Source organism: Pogona vitticeps, chromosome 2 (assembly GCF_051106095.1).
Source record: "Pogona vitticeps strain Pit_001003342236 chromosome 2, PviZW2.1, whole genome shotgun sequence".
Taxonomy (NCBI): Eukaryota; Metazoa; Chordata; class Lepidosauria; order Squamata; family Agamidae; genus Pogona; species Pogona vitticeps.
The window spans coordinates 281,594,428-281,617,109 of record NC_135784.1 but is presented as its reverse complement, the minus strand read 5'-3'; the positions used below and the strand labels follow the sequence as shown (position 1 = coordinate 281,617,109).

Genomic DNA, 22,682 nt, shown 5'->3' with positions numbered 1-22,682 from the left:
CAACGAAGCCTTACAAATAGCAGAGAAGAGAAGGGAAACAAAATGCAAGGGAGATAGGGAAAGTTACAGAAAAATGGATGCAGACTTCCAAAGAATAGCAAGGAGAGACAAGAGGGCCTTCTTAAATGAACAGTGCAAAGAAATAGAGGAAAATAATAGAAAAGGAATAACCAGAGATCTGTTCAGGAAAATTGGAGATATAAAAGGAACATTTTGTGCAAAGATGGACATGATAAAGGACAAAAATGGGAGGGCTGCCAAATAGAAGGGGAAGATATGGAGGCAGTGACAGATTTTACTTTCTTGGGCTCCATGATCACTGCAGATGGTGACAGCAGCCATGAAATTAAAAGACACCTGCTTCTTGGGAGGAAAGTGATGACAAACCTCGACAGCATCTTAAAAAGCAGAGACATCACCTTGCTGACAAAAGTCCGCAAAGTCAAAGCTATGGTTTTTCCTGTAGTGATATATGGAAGGGAGAGCTGGACCATAAGGAAGGCTGACCACCGAAGAATTGATGGTTTTGAATTGTGGTGCTGGAAGAGACTCTTGAGAGTCCCCTGGACTGCAAAGAGAACAGACCTATCCATTCTAAAGGAAATCAACCCTGAGTGCTCACTGGAAGGACAGATCCTGAAGCTGAGGCTCCAATACTTTGGCCATCTCATGAGAAGAGAAGACTCCCTGGAAAAGACCCTGATGTTAGGAAAGTGTGAAGGCAGGAAGAGAAGGGGACGACAGAGGATGAGATGGTTGGACAGTGTCACCGAAGCTACCAACATGAATGTGACCCAGCTCTGGGAGGCAGTGGAAGACAGGAAGGCCTGGCATGCTCTGGTCCATGGGGTCACGAAGAGTCAGACACGAGTAAACAACAAATTTATAGTTGCAGAAGGATGATGACATCACAAGCAGGGGGCAATTTTCTCTAATTAAAAATTTACTTCTGTCGTATATTTTTTCCTGACTCCCAAGTAATCCCATTCATTGTGTGAAAGCCAGGGGAGCCAGAGGACAGAAGGTGAGAATTTTTAATAACCAAAGATCACTCCCACAGACTTTACTAGCAGGGTAATTAAAGACCTCTTTTCATGTCATAGCTTCCACATGATGTAAGGAATTATGCAGGAGTTAGAAAAGCTGTGGGAGAAAATTGAAGTCTTTCATTACTAAAAATCTCCCCCTGCCAGTGATGTCTTCCTCAGGCACAAGTTACGCAACAAAATTTGCAACAATACATGTGATTTAAGAATATTGAAATCCATGACTAAGGATAAAGGAAAAAAATTATAAGTTAAGTTTGGAGATGGTATTTAAATCCAGTAAAATTATATCAAATAGATATTCATTATCCCTAGGTGTTCTGGAGAGGATGTCAGAAAATACTGTAGGTTCTTATTTTCATATGCAGTGAGACTGTAAGAATATAATGTTGGCAATCAATCTATGAGGAAATAAATGAAATAACTAAGTTAAATTTTGAGGTATGTCCTGAAATGCTGTTCGTGGTATTGTTTCTTTTAGCTACTAATCATTGTTGCTATTAACAGAGCAAAGAACTGAATACCAAACAGGGTCTAAATGCAACTCGAGTCTACTAGCTACCACTACCTCTTTATCTTGATGGAAATGAATGTTTTACTGTGTAGTCTTTGTATTCTTACTCTAATATCTGAAGAAGTAGATTTATTAAATAAAAGCTCACATTAAATTATAGCAGTTAGTTTTTCAGCTGCCATGACATCTTTGTTTTCCTTATTTAATCTTATTTTATTTTTGCTTTTGCTTTCTTTTGTGCTTCTTAATGATACGCTCTCACAGAATAATGTGGCTACCACTTCAAAAAATACAAATATCCACAAAAAAGGCATATCACTACACTGCATACAGACAGAAGGTTACATCATTATATTTTTCTGCAGCAGAGTTGCTGCATTAACCAGCATCAATGCAAGCCTGTATTACCTAAAAGAGAAATGGCAGGAAAATGGCATAGAAGTTGGAATTCATTCAGAACATGTTTTATTTTTATTGTAAATATACACTGTTCCATCAAGCAGTTTAACGTTGGTGATACACAATTCTTCCTCCCCCTCTCTTTTTACCTGTGCAAGAACCTTATGTTAGACTACACTGAGAGATTATGATTGGCCAATCACTCAGTGAGCTTTACAGCAAATGTATATTTGAACTTAAGACTTGGCAGTCCTATTCTAACTACAACCATTGCAACACACTGAATCTTGATAAGCCTTAGAAGAACTGAGAAAACACGAAATGCATGCTGGAGAAAGCTGGAATTCAAATACTGTAATGGCTTAGATCAGTGGTTCTTAACCTTTGTTACTCGGGTGCTTTTGAACTGCAACTCCCAGAAACCCCAGTCAGCACAGCTGGTGGTGAAGGCTTCTGGGAGTTGCAGTCCAAAACTCCTGAGTAACTCAAGGTTAAGAACCAGTGGCTTAGATGCATACAGTGTAGTTTCATTGACTGTTCTCCCCCAAGATACTTAATATCAACAGGTCTTCAGACCACACACTTTGTTTTCCAAGTGGTTTGCTGTGGTGTTCAGAAATAGATTACTCTGAAAAAGGCTGTGTGTGTGTGTGCATGTGTTTGTGTGTGTGCGTGCATGCGCACATGTGTGAGAGACAGAGATGTGTGTGTGTGTGTGTGTGCGTGTGTGTGTGTGTGTGTGTGTGTGTGTGTGTGTGTGTGTGTGTGTGTGTGTGTGTGAGAGAGAGAGAGAGAGAGAGAGAGAGATCCTAACTGTATGTATTTTATATTTTACCAACTTACATGTAATTTCTGGATATATTTCTCATTATGTTCTACTGTACTACTACTTTGCAGAGTTTATGAAGCAATAAATTAAAAATACTTTTTGAAAAAAGCAAGAGCTAATTCCTAACATATACATTTAAAGTAAATAAATGATGCAGCTCTTATTTTTTCTCCAAACTTCACTCTCTCACAACCAATCATTACTCACATAATTCTCTCATCCTCTGTATTATCACCTGTTTCATGTGTAGCCAATATCACCTCCCTTTTAGCCCCTCTTCTTAGTGGACATATGGGTTACTAGACAAGCAAAAGAGGTTGCTACTTGACATGCCAGGGAAACAAGCTTATGAGCACCACACCCTAAAATAGGCTGGAAAATCTTATTTATAAGAAAAACTACAAATATGTTACACTACTATTATGGGAAACAATGTTCTTCACCTTCTACCTGACCTAATAAAGCAAATGTTCTGTTTCCTGGAAGACTGTACAAAGTAATCAGGCAATAACATTCAACAATAGCAAAGTTTACAAGAACAAAAACCTACAAAATACTGTGCCTGTTTGTTGCAGGTCCTTCATAAATTTTAAACCGTTGCAAATAAGTAATCTATTACCCTTTCAACTTGAAAATCATTACAGCACTATATAAGGAGCGTAGTATAGTGATTTTCAGGTTGAAAAAGTAATAGATTACTTATGACCCATCCTTGAGCCAAACTCTTCCAAGCTGCTTGGTTTCATATGCCTGTTTCAAAACCACAGAAAATAGCCTACTGCTCCCCCATCACTTTCTGGTTATAATAAGGGAATATGATTCATTTGATCAACACTTGTCCTATAGCCCTGTAATATTCATTAGTGAGCAATCCCAAACTCAATGGCATTTACTTTTACTTAGGCATATGTATGACTGCACTCTAGATGTTCAACTGTATGATAATCCTGATTAGCAACAGATAAGGCTCATACTGTATGTATGTTTCTTACTTAAATTTTCAAACACTGCTGTTTGTACAGTATTTAAAAACTTATTGTCCCTTCTATGACTTTGGAGTGAAACTACTACTTCCTTGGTTGCTGAAAGAGAAAAGACTTCAGGCAGCTAATATCCACTAGTATGGAACAACAGGGTAAAAGGCTCCTCAAAAAGTATTATGGTTACACTTAAAAGTGTCCTGTTTTATTCTGTACATGATATTTTAGAATTTACCACTTGCAGAAACTTTTCTTCTGTGTGTGCTCCAAATGTTTACCAGAGTATATATAGCTATGCATAATTGTTACGTTTTCTGTTGCTGTACAATAGTAAGCCTACCCACAAATATAAAGTACAGTCATTCACATCACACCATAGAACTGAAGAGCCCAAAGAACATATGGGCCAAAAGCAGTAAGTCATGTTTGCTTAGAAGTACGCCCCACTGAGTGTAATAATGCTCTTAACTTGCTCTCGATAAAGACATTATTATTAGAACAAGTTACAGAACAGGGCAACAAGATATCCAGATCCAAACAATAAGAACTGTATTAAAAATAAACCTGTTTTTTTTCTGAGCATGTAAAGAATTAATTGTACCAATGTGCCAAATATATAATTTGCACTTACCAGACCATTGCAGTTGCTCAATGCTACTTTAGTTGCACCATGCTGGCCATGCAAATATCCAATGTAATGACAATTGTCTAAAAAGTCATGTTTCCATTGAGGTCCATCTTTCCCCCAGTATTCTACTACAAAGTGTTTGGATACCAAATCTGTATTGAGAGTCAGGTTTAAATGAAAGTGCTTGCCATAGGCAGAAAGTTTAAAAAATAATTTAGACACTGCCAGTTCTTGGTCATAATGTCCAATGCTCCTCTTCTTTCTCCTGGAGGGTTTTGTATTTTTCACAGTAAAGCTGAGGAAGGCTCCATTATGATCAACCCTTATTGGGATGGTTAGTTGGTAGTGTTCAAGGTAAGACAGGAATTCCTCTTTGAAAATTGGTCCAAGAAATAGGCATAAAAAAGAAGAAAATATAACAGCACACAAGGAGTAGTACAATGTTATACAGTACATAGTTTTCCACATTCAAACATCTTCAACTTTTATTTCAATAAAACAAAAGTTCTTTACTAAATATATTATCTGCTTTATGATAAAGGAAAACACATCCTAGCAATAAAAAATCTGAACATCTTTTTTTCTGAGTATACTATCTATTCTAATGTATACTTTTCAATGGCTAACCTTTGTCCCTGGAAGAGTAGAAGTGATTTCCTATTTTCCTACTGAAAACAGGATTTACATGGACATTATTTTTTTGTACATGTGTAAGGGTACAGTTAAAGAGAGCAAAGCAAATGTAACTGTCCTGGGCTAGTTCTCTTAGTCAATCTATGTACAACTCCTTGGCCAAAAAGGATTCCTAAATAAACTCAAATGTAAAGTTTCTCGCTGCTTGTTTAAATCTGCTATTTCCATTCAAATGAATGAGGGAACCTGTAAGCAGAGGGGCTCAACATATATATTGCAGAGCACATGGGACTTTTGATGGAACAGTAAGAGTATATTACATCTTTAATGAAAAAACTAAAAGCAAGCATTGTAGATCTGGTTTTAAGTATGTAAATCACCTCCATCACTTAAACAATCATGAATTTTTTTGGATTTCTTTATTATGAAATAAAAAATAAAATATTGACTTTTATTTTGCTAATAAAAGAAACATGCATATTTCAGTACTACTTTCTTTGAGTAACTAAAAAATCATGCATTTGCTATCTTCCACAATAAATATTAATACCAATGTTATGAAAAACTTTCTGAAAAGACAAAAAATAGCTTAAAAGGTTGGATCCCTACCTTGAGAACTATATGAAAGCCTGGCGTCACTGTGAAATTCTGACAAAACCATAATTAAGCACAAAATCCAGGTCAACGTCTTCCACAAAATTTCCATAATTTAGAAGCAGTGGGCTACCTATGTGCTACAGCTTTAAATCCAGTCCAGCACTGCACCATAACCAAGATTTATTATATTTCTTCTGGATTAGTTATTTGTGGTTCCACTTCTTGATAGGTGTTTTGCAATACCATGCTCTCTTTTTCTATGTCTGCAGACATTTTCAGTCCAAATCAAATTTGAAAGATCATTTCTTCACATTTCACTGAGGAACTAGAATGAACAGCAAACAAATGTAGTCCATTTCTTTACCTGGAAAACATAGATAACATTGCATAAATCAGTTTAATTAAATACCAGACAAACAGCCCAAACTGTATGTAAGTCTGCACCACTCCTTTTTAGCATGCATTGTTTGATGTGTCATTCCAGTCAACTCATGAAGGAAAACATGTCCTATGACAGAAAGAGGGCCTTTTCGTATTGGTGGCACTATACACCTTGCCACATATTTAGAGTTGTGATGGGTATAAAAGCGACAAATAAATCCTTTACACAAATAAACAGGTCATGAGAGATTAGTAAACATATGGAGAAGGATCAATAGAATATCAGTTACCTTGAGTCTAACAATTATTTCAGCCCTCTTAAACACCACATACCCTGATATAGCTTGGAATGTCTCTGCAATCTAGCAGAGTCAGTGTATAACTCCAAACAGGAGATGCCACCTCTGTGCCAAGCACCCTTCACTCCCACATCTAGCAATGTGGTTCCACTCCCTATTCCAGAATGACTGTAGAAAAACTTTCACACCACTTTATTGGAAATGATACATACCGTATTTTTTGCTCCTTAAGATGCACCTCACTATAAGATGCACATAATTTTTAGAAGAGGAAAACAGGAACAAATATTCCTCTGTATCAGGGGTGGGCAATTAAATAAATAAACAGTGCAAGTTCCACGCTGGGACTGCAAAAAAACCTCACCAAAATGCTATTTATTTGTTTGTTTGTTTGTTTGTTTGTTTATGCATGACCCACCCATCTGGTCTTGCAACCACTCTAGGTGGCTAAACAACATAGAAACATACCTTCCAGCCCAAACCTACTCTCCAAAACCCACCCAGAACATTTTTTTAAAAAGTAAAAAGCAGCACCTTACTGGTCCGAAGCCTCAGGGGGTCCCTTCTCACTGCCATCGCTGCCTCTGAGGGTGTTGGTGAGGGTGGGGTGGGGCCTGGGAAGGCAGCGATGGGGTGGGGGGAGTATTCACTCCATAAGACGCACACACTTTTCCCTTCACTTTTTTTTGGGGGGGGAAACTGTATCTTATGGAGCGAAAAATATGGTAAATTTCAACTATTAGATAGCTAGTGTTATGGCAACAGGAACATTTGTCATGTCATGTCAAGCTAAGCCAGGGCTGGACCAACCACTCTTGGAAGAATGTTCAAGATAATTGTGGCCAGCACAGAAATGGTCACATTTCTTATACATGCTACCTTTCTCATGAGAAAGAAAGAGCCTAGAGCAAGAATTCTTCAGAAAATATGAAGACCTATATCCAAAAGACTACACGAATTTTAGCATAGCTATACATGGGGAAGATAAGGAAGGAAAAGAATATTTGCAATTAGTAACAGCAGTACTGCTATCTTAATATCAATTGCCACTCTAATTTCACATTTCCCCAGCAATTTAGGATTGACATTGTGTATTTATACTTTGTTAAAATTGAGAACCACACTAGTCTACCACCACAATTTCCAGCAAAACTATGTGATACTCTCTCTCTCTCTCTTACAGTACTGATGTGTCCTCAACTAATTTTCATTCTTCCTTCATCTGAATCTAGCCCAACTTTACATATGATATGTTCTGTGTACAGATTGAATAGACAGGGGGATAACATGTACCCTTATCGGAAACCTTGGACTACAGGAAATCATTCTCTCTGTGCATCTGGTCCACAATAGAGGTTACGCATCAAGACTCAATAAGGTGCTGAGGCACATCTTTTTTTTTTTCAGAACAACCATAGCATCTCATGATCCACACAGTCAAGGTCTCTGCAATACTTTATAAAGCAAATAATGATCTCCTTCTGAAATGAACCAGTGAATGTTTGCAATATGATTTCAAGTACCTCTTCCTTTTCTGAATCTGGAACATCAAGTGTTTCTTGCTCCATGTACAATTAAAGCCGTTATTGCTCCACTTTGAGCATCGGTTTGTTTGCATGGGAAATTAAAGCAATGGCCCTACAGTTACTGCTTGGTACCTCCTTTCTTGGAGATTGTAATGTACAGTGGTGCCTCCACTTACGACCATAATCCATTCCAGAAGATGGACATAACTCGAAAGGGTTGTAAATCAAAGCACCATTTCCCATTGGAATGCTTTGAAATGCAATTAATCCATTCCAGCCGAAGAAAAAAATAACAATAAACAAATCTCTGCAAGACTCATTGGAAATGCGATTAATCCCTTCCGGCTGAAGGGAGGAGGAAGAAAAGCAATCAAGCGTGCAAGACCCATTGGAAATGCACAGAAAACAAATGGAGCAGATTGGAAATGCACAGAGAACAAAGGGGGCAGGTCGGAAATACAAAGAAAACAAATGAAAAAGCAAGGGAAGCATGTAGGACCCATCGGAAATGGGGGGGAAACATAAAAAGCAACCAACCCCCCCCCCAAGACCCATCAGAAATGTTGGGGAGAAAGCCAAAAAACAAACAAGCCCCCCAAGACCCATCAGAAATGGGGGGAAACCCCCAAAAAGCAACCAAGTCCCCAAGATCCATCAGAAATGTTGGGGAGCCAAAAAACAAACAAACCCAAGACCCATTGAAAATGGGAAAAAACCCAAAAAGCAACAAAAAACCCAAGACCCATCAGAAATGGGGGGGGACCAAAAAACAAACAAACCCCCCAAGACCCATCACAGCACAGAAACATAACCCCTCCAGCCCAAAACCACGCTGCAAAAACATCCAGAACAGTTTTTTAAAGCAGAAAACAGCTTACAAGGCAGCCCAATGCCTCCCTGCAAACACACGCACACGCTCTCAGAAGCAGGAGGCAGTTCCAAGCCGCCGACGCACACTCTCTAACTGCTGGGTCGAAAGAGCTCCAAAGAAGTAGCCTCATCGCCGCCTACAGTTAGAAATTTGAATTTACTGCCTTTCCCCCTCGCCTTTTTCTGTTCTTAAGTGGAAGCTCCGGTCGCAAGTAGAAGCAAAATTTTGCAGCCAGGGCTGGTCATAACTCGAAATGATCCTAAGTAGGGACGTTTGTAAGTCGAGGCACCACTGTATATTGAGTGTTTCCAGCCTGTGGGCCCTTGTTTCATTTAGCATATTTATTGACATATTCTTTTTAGGATTTTGACAGAATCAATTACAGTGGTGCCTCGCAAGATGAGCGCCCCGTTTAACGACAAAATCACATCACGACGAAGTTTTTGCGATCACAAAAGCGATCGCAAAACGATGTTTCCTATGGGGGAATTTCGCTTTGCGATGATCAGTTCCCTACTTCGGGAACCGATTCTCGCAAAACGACGATTTCCGTACAGCTGATCGGCAGTTTCAAAATGGCCGCTGGGTAAAAAAAATGGCTCCCCCCTCTTTTCTGGGATGGATTCCTTGCTGCACGGGCAGCGAAAATGGCCGCACTATGGAGGATCTTCTCTGGACTGTGAGTTTCAAGCCCATAGGAACGCATTAATCGGGTTTTAATGCGTTTCTATGGGCTTTTTAATTTCGCTTTACGATGTTTTCGTTCTACAGCGATTTCGCTGGAACAAATTAACATCATAATGCAAGGCACCACTGTACTATGGCTTGAAATAGTTCTACCGGTATCCTATTTATCCCTTGTTATTTATTTCTTCATAGTGCTTTCAGAGCAGTTTTCACTTCACTCTGAGAACTGCAACTTCTTCATCATAGGATTCTTTTTCAAAGGAATCTGTCATTCTTTTATCTCTTCTGCACAGGTCTTCAGTAAACGTACTCTTGCCATATTCTATTTTCTCCTGGTCAGATAGTGTGCTTTCTTGTTGGTCATTCAGTATTCCTAATCTAAACTTAAATTGCCTTTTAATTTCAAGGATCTTCTGGAAGAGATCTCTTGTTTTTCCCCTTTGGTTGTTCTCTTCTATTTCTTTGCACCGCTTATTGTAATAATCCTCTAATCTCTATGTGACAGTTGCTGGGAAAACTGCATTCAGGGTTCCGATCCTTTTCTGTCACCTTTTCTTTTGCTCCTTGCCTGACCTTTACAGTTTTAAGTGTTTCTTCCTCATCCATCTAGGATACTATTGTTCTCAGCTTCACCCAAACTCATTCACCACATTAAGGTGTACATCGAAAATGTGCATCTAAGATGGAGTCACCCTCAGATTCACCAATAAACTGCACTTAGATTCAGATGAAAGAGGAGTGAACATTGGTGGAAGAAATATCAAAAATTTAAGATATGCAGATGACACCATCTTACTGGAAGAAAGCAGCAATGACTTAAAACAGCAGTTAGGGAAAGTAAAAGAAGAAAGTACCAAAGCAGGACTGCAGTTGAAAGTTAAGAAGACAAAAATCATGAGTACAGAATAACTACACAACTTTAACAATACCAATGAAAAACTGAAATAGTTGAAGATTTCGCATACCATGGTTCAATCACCATAGGCTGGAGGCAACTTGATGGCACATACAACGAATACCTATTACTTTGTGTACAAATTCTGGTGGGTATTTTGCATTACCATTTAAATTACACTTACATCTACAATGACACCATCAGTAAAAAGCAGAACATATGTGGACAGTCAAAGAGTAATCCTTTAAAAAAGGAAGTTTTATATGCTCTGGCAAAAAAGTATTGCCTGAAATTCTATTAGCATAGCTACTCCTGTGGACAGGTGATGATGTCAACAGCAGGGGAGGTGATGTTAACAAAAGACTTCCTCCTTTTGTTCCAATGCTTTTCTGAGTTACAAATAATCCCTTTAATCACATGGAAGCAAGGAGGATTTGATTTAAATTGGTTTAAATAAAAATTAGAAATGGAACATTCATCTTTGTCTCCTGGGGAAACGTTTGGCGCAGACTGCCAGCGTGGCACAGACAACAGCACACCAATTGTGGCAGTAGCCCAGCTGTCACTGCCCTGCCTCCCTGCTTGGCCAGCCACTCTAGTAAGGAGGTGAGATGATGAGTCTCCCTGCTCAGTTGCTGAGTAGTCAGCTGAGCAGGGAGGCGGGGCAGCACCAGCTCGGCTATTAGCATGCTGTAGACACTGCTGGCTGTGCTGTATGGCAAGCAGTAAGTGGACCAGCAAGCTCTGGGGACAAGCATTAATCAGGCCAGCCACCTGTGCTGGAGAGATTTGTCTTCATCTCTCCCAGGAGACAAAGACAAATCTCCCATGTCTAACATTATTTAAATTTTTAAAATCAGATTAATTTTTTAAAAAAATCATTTTTATTTAAATCATGAGTGATTTTGAAAAAGTTGATTTTTACCTACCCTGCATAGAAGACATGGAGCTGCAGGTAGGAGGAAGAACTCTTATTTCCAAAAACAGCTGCTCCTAAATTACATTTATCAGCAGACCAGAGACTTTCAATAATGAAAGACTTCCACCTCCTGTCCTGTGGCTTCAACAACTTCAGTGCAATTAAAGAGATTATTTGCAGCTCAGGAAATCTCCAGCAGAGAAGAGGAAATTTTTATTACAGAAAAGTTCTCCCTGCTGATGACCTCATCACCCTTCCACAGCCATAGCTATGCCAATAGGATTTTAACCAGTATGTATTTTTTAATCTCACTGTAAGTATTCCTGTTTTATAAAACCATATCTTGCAGATTTTATTCCAATAGAATCCTTATTGGTTGCTGGTAATAGAAAACTGACTTCTGCATTTCAAATTACACATTTAATTAAAAACCCATGAAACCACAAATGTTATCCAAAATATTCCACATGAATCTTGGCATATTTGCTATGACATGTGCACATTTACAAATGTTAAGGAGATGGCCATATTATAAACAGTTGGTTTTTGCACAGTATAAAAACTGTAATTTTGTTCTGTTTTTCTCAAAATGCTAGTCTCCAAATATTTTGTGCTAATACACAACAGCTGCCTCGGACCTTAGAATGTGCATATAGTTGTAGTCAAAACAAAACAATGGAAATGTTAAAACAGTGGAAGTAAAATTACAACAACCCCCGCCAAAGGCTTTCTTAGCAGAAATGCCATGGTTTCAAATCAAACATGTGGAAGTCAGACCATTTCAAAAACAACAATAAGAAGCATACTTATAGTGATACAGCCTTTTCTGTGCCAACAACATATTCAGAATCGCCAGTTGGAACTTCTTCGTTCTTACCACTGCTCAGAATAAAATGATGTATCTGCCCCATGATCTTGTTCATTCTCTAAGATCTGGCAGGGAGGCTTTTTCACATCCCATCAGAACCTGAAGTACTTTTGTTCAAACACATCAAACAGCCTTCTTGGTGGCAGTATTGAGGGTTTGGAACCCTCTGCTAAATCAGATTCATCTGGGCTTCTTTACTGTGTCTTTGTATTATTTTCTTAAGACCCTTTTTTCCTGCACTGTTCATTTCATCAAATGAATCCTCCTTTGATTTAACTGCTGTTGGTTATCTTTGTGAATACAATATTTCCCTTAATGATTTCTTTGAAACTTATTTTAAACTGGATTTGATTGTCTTTAGTTGATTAAATGTGTTGTTCCAACAGAATGCTAATCCAAAGATTTACAAGCTGGCAGAGGTTATACAACACAAGCTTTTCCTGCAGATAGAACCTACTATCAGAACTATTCTGATGTCCAAGATCTACAGCCAGAAAAGCCAAAAAAGGGGGGGGGGTAAAGAAGGGACAGGGTGGAGAATCAGCTAGGTTACACCAAAGTGAAACCTTCTCCTGGTCCAAGGACACAGAGACAACACTGGCATACAATGTTAGGCCAGGACAAGGTTGTTGTTGTTTAGTCATTAAGTCGTGTCCGACTCTTCGTGACCCCATGGACCAGAGCACACCAGCCCCCCCCCCCCCGTCTTCCAATGCCTCCCGGAGTTGGGTCAAATACATGTTGGGACAAGATAGTCCTTAGTAATTTCCAACAGTCTTACTCTGAAGTACAGCTTCAACAGATCTAATAACAGGGATGGGGACTCAAGTCGAGAGACTCACTGTCAAGTTGGACTTAAGTACACCAGTGACTTGGCTCAGACTTGACTAGGGTTTTTTTTTCAATGACTAAGACTTGACTTGTGACTCAGAACCCACCTACCCTTCCCTTTTTTTTCTGGGGGGAAAAGCTTGTTTTGAACAGGGAGTGAGACTCAGAATTGGTACCAAAGATTCAAACTCAGACTTGGGACTAAGACCCAAAGATTTGCCTACATCCATGTCTAATATTGGCTTAGCTGGCCAGTAACTACAGTGGTGCCTTGACTTATGACCATAATCCATTCCAGAAGATGGACATAACTTGAAATTGTTGTTAAGTTGAAGCACCATTTCCCATAGGAATGCACTGAAATGCAATTAATCCATTCCAGCCAAAGAAAAAAATCACTCAAAAATCACTGCAAGACTCATTGGAAACGCGATTAATCCCTTCCGGGTGAAATACCCATGGAAATGCACAGAAAACAAATGGAGCAGATCAGAAATCCACAGAGAACAAAGGGGGCAGGTTGGAAATGCAAACAAAAACAAAGGAAAAAGCAAGGGAAGCATGCAGGACCCATCAAAAATGGAGTGGGAAAAGCCAACAAACGAACAAACCCCTCAAGACCCATCGGAAGGGGGGGGAAACAGTCCAAAAAACAAGAAAAACTCCCAAGACCCATCGGAAATGGGGAAAAAGCCCAAAACACAAATAAACTCCCCAAGACCCATCACAGCAGAGAAACATAACCCTCCCAGCTCAAAACCACGCTGCAAAACCACGCAGAACAGTTTCAAAAAAGCAGAAAACAGCACCTTACCTTACCAGGCAGCCCAAAGCCTCCCTGCAAACACACACACACACACGCTCACTCAGAAGTAGAAGGAGGCAGTCCCAAGCCAACGATGACACGCACTCTCTAACTGCTGGGGCCGAAGAGCTACAAAAAAGCAGCCTCGTCCCCACCTACAGTTAGAAATTTGAATTTCCCGCCTTTTTCTGTTTGTAAGTGGAAGCTCCGGTCGCAAGTAGAAAAAAATTTTTGCGGCCGAAGCTGGTCGTAACTCGAAATGGTCATAAGTAGGGACGTTCGTAAGTCGAGGCTCCACTGTATTAGGAACGCAGTTACTTCTCTTGGGCACATTTTTAAAACGGAAAAGTATGATTTAAAAAAAATACTTTCATCATGCACAACGCTGAGTTCCCAATGTATAAAGGCAAGACTAAAACCTTGTTATTGTCAATAAGGTTCAGACCAGACTCATCAGTGAAAGTTTGCTTATGACTTTGGAAATGTACAAGATACAGCCTGATTTCATGCACATCATCTTGATAAGAACCCTATGTTTTGTTATTGTTGTTTAATTGTGTCCGACTCTTCGTGATTCAATAGCCAGAGATGCAAAATGGTACATTTATAAAATACTATAGAGTCATTGTTATAAATCTCCCAATACAGGTCAGCGATGAGAAGAAAATAATTGTACCAAGTGGCCACTTATATCTAGTGCAATGGTGCTTTGCTTAACGAGCACACTGTTTAACGAAGAATCCACACAGCGATGTGTTTTTTGCGATCGCATTAGCTTGAATGGCAAAACATCGCATTGCGATGATCGGTAAGCATTTCGCTTACCGATCTTCGCATTGCAATGTTCTAAAAACAGCTGATCGGCGGTTCCAAAATGGTGGCCAGAAGAAAAAAATGGCTGCCCGCTCCGTTTTCGCGCCCTGCCCTCGCTTACCGGGCGGCGAAAATGGCGGCCGGATGGGGGAATCTTCGCATAGCAGTGAGTTTTCGCCCCATAGGAACCCATTAAATGGAGTTTAATGCGTTCCTATGGGTTCCCCCCTGCATAGCGACGAATCCGATTAGCGAAGTTAATCCTGGAACGGATTAACGTCGCTATGCAGGGCACCACTGTATTCTCTATGCTTCATCAAACAGAAAATAAATAAAATTCAGAAAGAATTTGTCTTCAGCTACTGCTCAACTGGCTGAAATGACAGGTGCAAAGCCACATCTACAAACTATAGCAAATCAGGCAAAAGCAAAATAAAAATAAAAAATAAAAAAGACAACAGTACTGTGACACCTTAAAGACTGCTATATTTTAAAGTGAGCTTTTACCGACAAGTTCAGTTCCTCAGACATAATAGTAAGAATACAAGGGCCACATGGTAAAACAGTCATTTCCACCAAGATAAAGGGGTAGTGGACTTGTCCATAAAAGCACATATTAAAATATGGCAGTTAGTCTTTAAGGTACCACAACATTTTTGTCTTTTTTTTTAATTTTTCTGTTGTTTTTGCCTGATATGCTAGCAGAGACAAACATGGCTACTGCTTTTAAAATATAGGAATTCACTTGTGCTAAGCTATAAAGCTTTTCCAAGTTCTAAACTCACTCTGTGACTTATAAAGAGATTCTATGAAAAAAAACGAGGCTACAAGTTACCCCTCTTTTCAAATCTGTGTTGATGCCTCAATATCCTCCATGGAGAGTCATTCATTTTAGCCATTCCACCACTCTACTGATGAATGCAAGCATTCCAAGATGCTAAAGCTGTAACCATAAATCTTTTTAAGAAGCATTTTTTCTTTTATTTCATTTGCTTTTTAAACTATTTTGAATGTTTTAGTTACTTTCAAGTATTTGAATAGCTGTATAATCTATTCTATTTTATTAATTACAATATGTTGTTGTCGTTTAGTCGTTAAGTCGTGTCCGGCTCTTGGTGACCCCCACGGACCAGAGCACGCCAGGCCCTCCTGTCTTCCACTGCCTCCCAGAGTTGGGTCAAATTCATGTTGGTAGCTATGGTGACACTGTCCAACCATCTCGTCCTCTGTTGTCCCCTTTTCCTCTTGCCTTCACACTTTCCCAACATCAGGGTCTTTTCCAGGGAATCTTCTCGTGAGATGGCCAAAGTACTGGAGCCTCAGCTTCAGCACCTGTTTTTCCAGTGAGCACTCAGGGTTGATTTCCTTCAAAATGGATAGGTTTGTTCTCTTTGCAGTCCAGAGGACCCTCAAGAGTCTTCTCCATCACCACAACTCAAAAGCATCAATTCTTTGGCAGCCTTCTTTATGGTTCTTTATGATTACAATATACCGAATATCTGTTTATATGGGACACATATACATGAAGCAAATAATAAAATGAAATTAATAAAGTAATATTTTTAGTGAATTCTGATTTATTTTTTAATTTCTCTACCTTTTTTTCTGTTACTACTAAGAGCAGCTATACTTCTCTATAGGTCATTCCCTTTGCCTGGCCTTTTCATATATCAGTCTCAGAGGTCTTGGGCATGTAGAAAACAAGACAAACTGCTACTTTGGCCTTCATCCAGTATTTCCTACACATTTGGATCCTCACTCTTGGACATCTTGAATTCTTACCTGGGCTATGGATCTGACTAGGAAAATCCCTATGTTGATCTACTCTTTTGGATCTCCCTTCTTGCAGAAATTGTTCTACATGCTAGAACAACAGATAAAGCTACTATCATCAGCAAAGTAAAAGCAAACCATTGCCCTTGCAGTGCATGCTCCTTGTTAATATTACACATTTGTTCTCCCAATTCCATCTCTGTTTTTGCAACAGTATGCCAGGTGGCCAGATTTGCAATGCCACAAGAAAGGCAGACTGGATTATGCTTCCCCAGACAGACTCTAAGACAACTCTTAGCATTCTTCTTCCTGTGGTACAGACAGCAAGGAGGGGTGCTGGTTTTAGTTATTTTAATGTTTAATCATTTTTGTTTTCAAAAAAAAAGCTTAGAAATATTAATTCTCCCACCCATTAAAAGTTGATAGCTAATGTCTTGTAATGGATAGAGTGACAGACTAGGATTCAGGAGGCCTCAGTTTGAATACCTACTCAGCCATGGAAATTCAAACCACCTATCTTCTTGGTCCAAAAATGAGTACATAAAATGAGTGTCCTTTGTCCTTCAAATGCAGGAACACTGCTGCTTGTGGTCCTGAGCTGTTGCCCCTCCTGTGCTGGACCATTCTCCTATTTAGTGGCTGTTTGGTTTCTCCAATGTAGAGCGCCAAACACTTCTCTTTGCATTGGACCATATACTCTATCTCAGTGATTCTTAACCTTTTTGAAAGAAACGCCCCCCTGAGCCATTGAGGAAGTTATCATCGCCCCCCTCGCCATGGTGATGATATCTTATTTATTTATTTATTTATTTATTTATTTATTTATTTATTTATTTATTTATTTATTTATTTATTTATTTATTTATTTATTTATTTATTTATTTATTTATTTATTTATTTATTTATTTATTTATTTATTACACTTAAATCCAATGACCCCTGGAAAAAAAATTCAATTCTAAGAAAATGAAATGCCCCCAAAAAGTAATATTTAATGATTTAGTTGCAAGCGAATTTTAAGATGCAAAAAGAAATATAAAAAGGGCATAAAAACAAACCGCAATGCAGGAACTAAAAATTTCAAGACAAAAACTCTGAAACTAAATTAAGATTGGAGGAAAATACATATTCATGCACACTGTAAAAAGGCTGCAGCCATCTTCACAGGTTTGGCCTGCTCCAGCGCCCCCCTACTGCCCCCCTTCTGCTCCAGCGCCCCCACACTGCCCCTTTTCATTCTACTGCCTCCCTGAAAAATGAAATCGCCCCCTGGGGGGCATTATCGCCCACGTTAAGAACCACTGCTCTATCTATACTATATTGCTCCTGTTGTGTTTTGGTATCTGGTCTTTTGGGTGGATGAGTCTCTGCCTTAGTGTGTTTGTGGGTTCGAAGTGTATGAGTATATGGTCTTTACCAAAAATCCTTTTGATCTTTACAGACACACCCAAAATGTAAGGAATGACCAGGTTTTCTGTCTCAAACTGTTCCATTGTCCTGCTGGGTTGGGACACTGCCTTGTTAAAGGCCTGTTTCGGATATACACAGGGGCTGTGCTGCAGAATTAGCTGGAGTTTTTACGGATATTTTCAATCTATCCTTGTTGCAGTGTTCTGTCCCCACTTGCCTGAAAACATCTATTATAGTGCCAGTCCCGAAGCAGTCAGCTGTGGTATCTCCCAATGATTATAGACCAGTAGCTTTAACATCTGTTATTATGAAATGTTTTGAGAGATTGGTGCTGGATTACATTAAGGCTAGTCTTCCACCTTCTTTGGATCCATGGCAATTTGCATACAGGAGAAATAGATCTACTGATGATGCTGTGTCCATCGTACTCCATACTGTATTGAGCCACTTAGAACAACAGGGAACTTATGCGAGGCTGTTGTTTGTGGATTATAGCTCTGCTTTTAACACCATTCTACCAAATAGGTTGTTTTTAAAAATGATCAACCTGGGATTACCTCAGGAGATCTGCATGTGGATAAAGGATTTTCTGACAGATAGGCCACAGTCAGTAAGGATGGGATCCCACCATTCTTCTACCCTGGTACTAAGTACAGGAGCTCCCCAGGGCTGCGTGCTAAGTCCTTTCCTCTATTCCCTGTACACACATGATTGCACCCCACTATATAACACCAATGCAATTATTAAATTTGCGGATGATACAACAGTGGTGGGACTCATAAATAAGAACAATGAGTCTGCTTATAGAAAGGAAGTACAAAGATTGATACTATGGTGTAAAGAAAATCATCTCACACTTAACATCAAAAAAACTAAAGAACTCATAATTGATTTTAGGAGGAAGAGAAATGTACATTTACCACTGTACATAAACGGTGAGGAAGTGGAGAGAGTTGGTAGTTTTAAATTTCTGGGTACTTACATCTCAGAGGACCTCTCATGGACTATAAATGCCAACATGCTAATAAAGAAGGCACAGAAGAGGCTGTATTTCCTGAGAATGCTCGGGAAGTTAAATTTATCACAGCATTTACTTCTGTCCTACTACCGTAGCACCATTGAGAGTGTCCTAACTTATGGCATTCTGGCATGGTTTGGGAGTAGCTCTGTAGCGGACAAAAAAGCTCTACAGAGAACCATTAAAATTGCCCAGAATATCATCGGGCTCCAGCTACCAACCCTGGATGACATCTTCACATCCCGCTGTCTGAGGAAGTCACACAGCATCCTGAGAGACTCTTCCCATCCTGCTTATAACTTTTTTGAACTGTTACCGTCTGGCAGAAGATATAGAACAATTAAGACTCGGACCACACGTTTTCTAAATAGTTTTTATCCTAGAGCTATAATTGCACTTAATAATGAGCTTAAAGACCACCAGTAGTGAATAATTAGTTGGACTGTGTTACTTGGCCTGAGGTGTAGATGTTTGTATTTTTAGTGGGGGATTTCTAGTGGGTGGGGAGTGTTTGGGGAATGTTATGTGTGTGCGTGTGTCTGGTCTCTGGGTGTCTGTGAATTTCGTTGTATGATATACTGTGTATATACTTACAATGACAATAAATTATATTATTATTATTATTATTATTATTATTATTATTATTATTATTATTATTATTATTATTATTATTATTATTATTATTAAGGGCTATCTTCAGATGTCTATCTTCCTTCTTCTTGGCTTCTGTGGAGGTTGGGATGTTTCTTGCTCTGTGGTTTAGCGTCCTGATGACCCCTAGTTTTTGCAATGAGTTATGAAAGTCAAATTGCATGTATTGATCAGTGTGTGTAGGTTTTCTGTAGATTTTTATTCCTAAGCTTCCTATGATGACTGCACAGTCAGGAAAGCCAGGCAGTTGTCTTTGATGTCTTTCCTGGAGAACTTGATATTTGGGTCCACTGCATTTATATGGTCTGTAAAGGCCTGTAACTTCCTGAATCTTGATCTTCACCCAGGTGTCACTCACATACCTGAACCAAGGGGTTGGAGTTGTCCCCTGGAAGATGCTTAGTGCCTTCTTTTCCACTTCTTCCATGTATACGTTGGCAACAATAGGTGACATCAGGAATCCATGGCACAGCCATGTTTCTGTCTATAAAAGTCACCTCTGCAGATGAAGTAAGTGGTGCTCAGACACAGGTCCAGGAGCAGGCATATCTGGTCCAGGCTGAGGCTGCTTCTGGGCATTGGGGGTGGGAATGATGGTGAAGAGGGATGTGTCATCAAAGGATACCATGGTTTTGTTAATAGTATTTAGTTTCAGTTCCCTGATCTTGGATGCAAACTCCCCTGAGTCATGAATGTGCTGCTCCGAGTGTCCAACCAATGGTGCTAAGATGGTGGCCAGGCTGTTGTCAATTACTGTGTTGTGAACCATCCAGAATGGCCTTGGTAGCCAGATGGGTGGCACAGAAGATGAATGAATGAATGAATGTGTTAAGTCATTTGCCAAGAAAAGTAAAACATACAGTATCTTCACCTTGATAGGTGCTTCCTAAATTTGTTGACATCACACTCCTTTTTTAACTTTTAGAGAAACTATCATATTATCCCACCTCTTGTTTACCATCCACAGAAAATTCAATTCATAATTTAAAAGTAAAAGTAAACACAAAAACTTTATCAAGACTGTTTTACATTAAGAAGAATTTTTCCTTAGAAATTCTGAATTCTAATAATCATATTTATCATATAAATATGTTTTAACATTTGTGAAAACTGCAGTCTTTTTCCTCCATCACAATTTCTTCATGCACCTTCGTCCAATTTGGCAGCCAGTAGACTAAATTAATATGCTTGTGTGCTTCTTATTCTCTGGAAACACTAAAAATAACCTCTAAGTTTCTACAGGAGACCACCAATACAAATAATTATTTAGTTTTCCATCAATGTGTCAGTGAGTTCAGGATAGAACCACCTTCCTCAATATTGCACAAGTACTAAAAAGAGCTCATTAACAGTGCAAGCCACTTCTCTGTTGTTTCATATAAGGGCTAGTCAGGTGCATTATTTTATTCTGCTTAGTGTCTAACTTTTTTATAGCACCCTTTGTGAAGAGAGACCACCTGCTATCAGTCATAAATCCAACTGTGAGTGTTCCATTTCGATAATGTAAACCTCATTTTTTCTTTAGGTCATCAACAACCCCCCCCCCGCCGCCCAAAAAGGCTAAAAGGCCACATGTGGGTTCAGGACTACCCTCTTCCAACACAAGAACTACGTGGCAGAAGCAGTGATAAACTACAATTATGTGATAATTGCAGACCATGACATAATATACACTCTTGACACAGTAGGAATTATAGACTATTACATAATGCATGTGCACAAAAGAGTTGACTCAGTGTTGTTCTATATATACATAATTTTAAATCTGGTATTTCCCAGCAAAGCTACGCATATGAGAAGTATTAAAGCTCTGGACCCTGCAGGTCTTATTTGGAGGCTCAAGCAAGGGAATGGATTATTTCCTACCTTCCTCTTAAACCAGAAGTGAACAATTGTGGCCTTACAGATATTTTTGGCAGCAATTCGCATAATCCCTCATCCTCTGGTAGGGAGCTGCAGACCAAAAGCACGTGAAGAGCAACTGCTACCCATCCTTGCTTTAATCTTTCTGCTCTCCTTTTCTCTACCATTTCCTTTTACCATTCCAGAGCTTTTTAGGCCACAACACAGCAATACATATGGCACTGACACTCTCTTCACACCAATATTGTAAATATGTACACCATCTATGTGACCCTACTGAGTTCTATTTATTTGGTCTGAGCTAGCTGGTGCCATGGGTGATATGATGGATGTCCACTGCCAACTTTTTACTGTACTTTTTTTTACGTGCAAGCCATTTGAGGCAGAGCTGCACCAAATAGTGGAGAAGTATGGAAAGGGGGCTGAAGTCCTAAACATCTGCACAACAAGAGGTTGAGAAACAGTAGCCTAAGCAACTAAGCCACTGCTCCTGGGGGGGGGGGGGAAGAATTCTGATAGTTTCACCATCTTTCAGTGTTAAGAGATACGTTTCTATCCTAATCCTGCTTTAATTGTGCAACATTATAGATGACCATATAGAGCTGTATTCACATAAAGCGGTTCATTTGGATACTCTCAATCACATTCTGCCCCAGTTCATCCATGTACACCTGAATGGGTACAAAGCAGCATGGGGCTCACCTTAAGTTGCTCCAGTGGTAGAGAGATAATACTCTCCCTTTCCAACATATCCTTTCACAAAAAGGTGGCAAACAACTGAAGAAAATGGAATGTCCTACCTCTAATAGAGGTACAAGTCCTACTGAACAATAAAGAAAGCTGATAGGAAAAAAAAATATTCCCTTGAAATATAGAGATATCCGGGACTGACGGAAAGACGAAAAGGTGAGTCCTAGAGCAAATCTTCAATAATCTCTGGATGAAACTGAGACTGTCCTACTTCAGGTCCATCAGGAGATGCCAAGATTCTCTGAAAAAGACAATGATGCTGGGAAAGGTTGAGGGCAGCAGGAAAAGAGGAAGGCCATATATGAGAGGAACTGGCTTGATAAAAGTGGTCTTCAATCTGATTGTAGCCAAATATGAGCTAGGGATTGATTCCCTAAAGAAAGCCACAGGCTTCATTTCATCAATGGTCCCATCTAGCTCAGACCAAATAAACAGAAGCTTGAGTTTACAAGAGCTAAGCAAGTCTGTTGAGAATAACACATTGCACAGATAGCTAATTCATAGGATTGCCATAAATCGGAGGCAACTTGATAGCATGTAGCAACAGCAGCAACAAGAAGTCCTATTCAGACATTATTATAAGTCCTTACTTAGCATAGCAAGAGGAGGAAGACCTCACCTGTTCTGCTAATTGAAAGATAACGAGCTCAATCCAAGTGGAGCAGATCAAAATTTATATAAACCTCACTGGCTCTA

At 39.4% G+C, this 22,682-nt stretch overlaps 1 protein-coding gene across 5 annotated transcripts in view; it reads right to left on the bottom strand.

Moving 5' to 3' along the window:
• The window catches only part of ADAMTS6 (ADAM metallopeptidase with thrombospondin type 1 motif 6), a 224,010-nt gene that overhangs the window by 193,999 nt on the left and 7,329 nt on the right, over window positions 1-22,682 (bottom strand). For 3 of the 5 annotated variants that reach the window (XM_020783724.3, XM_078384553.1, XM_078384551.1), the window contains exons 2-3: window positions 5,639-5,990; window positions 4,400-4,767 (exon numbers count right to left, since the gene is read on the bottom strand). In XM_020783724.3, the coding sequence (XP_020639383.1) occupies window positions 4,400-4,767; window positions 5,639-5,735 (465 nt within the window). In that variant the 5' untranslated portion in view covers window positions 5,736-5,990. Of the gene's footprint in view, window positions 1-4,399; window positions 5,991-22,682 lie in introns of all 5 variants that reach the window. The other 2 variants (XR_012084520.2, XM_078384552.1) reach the window with 1 other exon arrangement.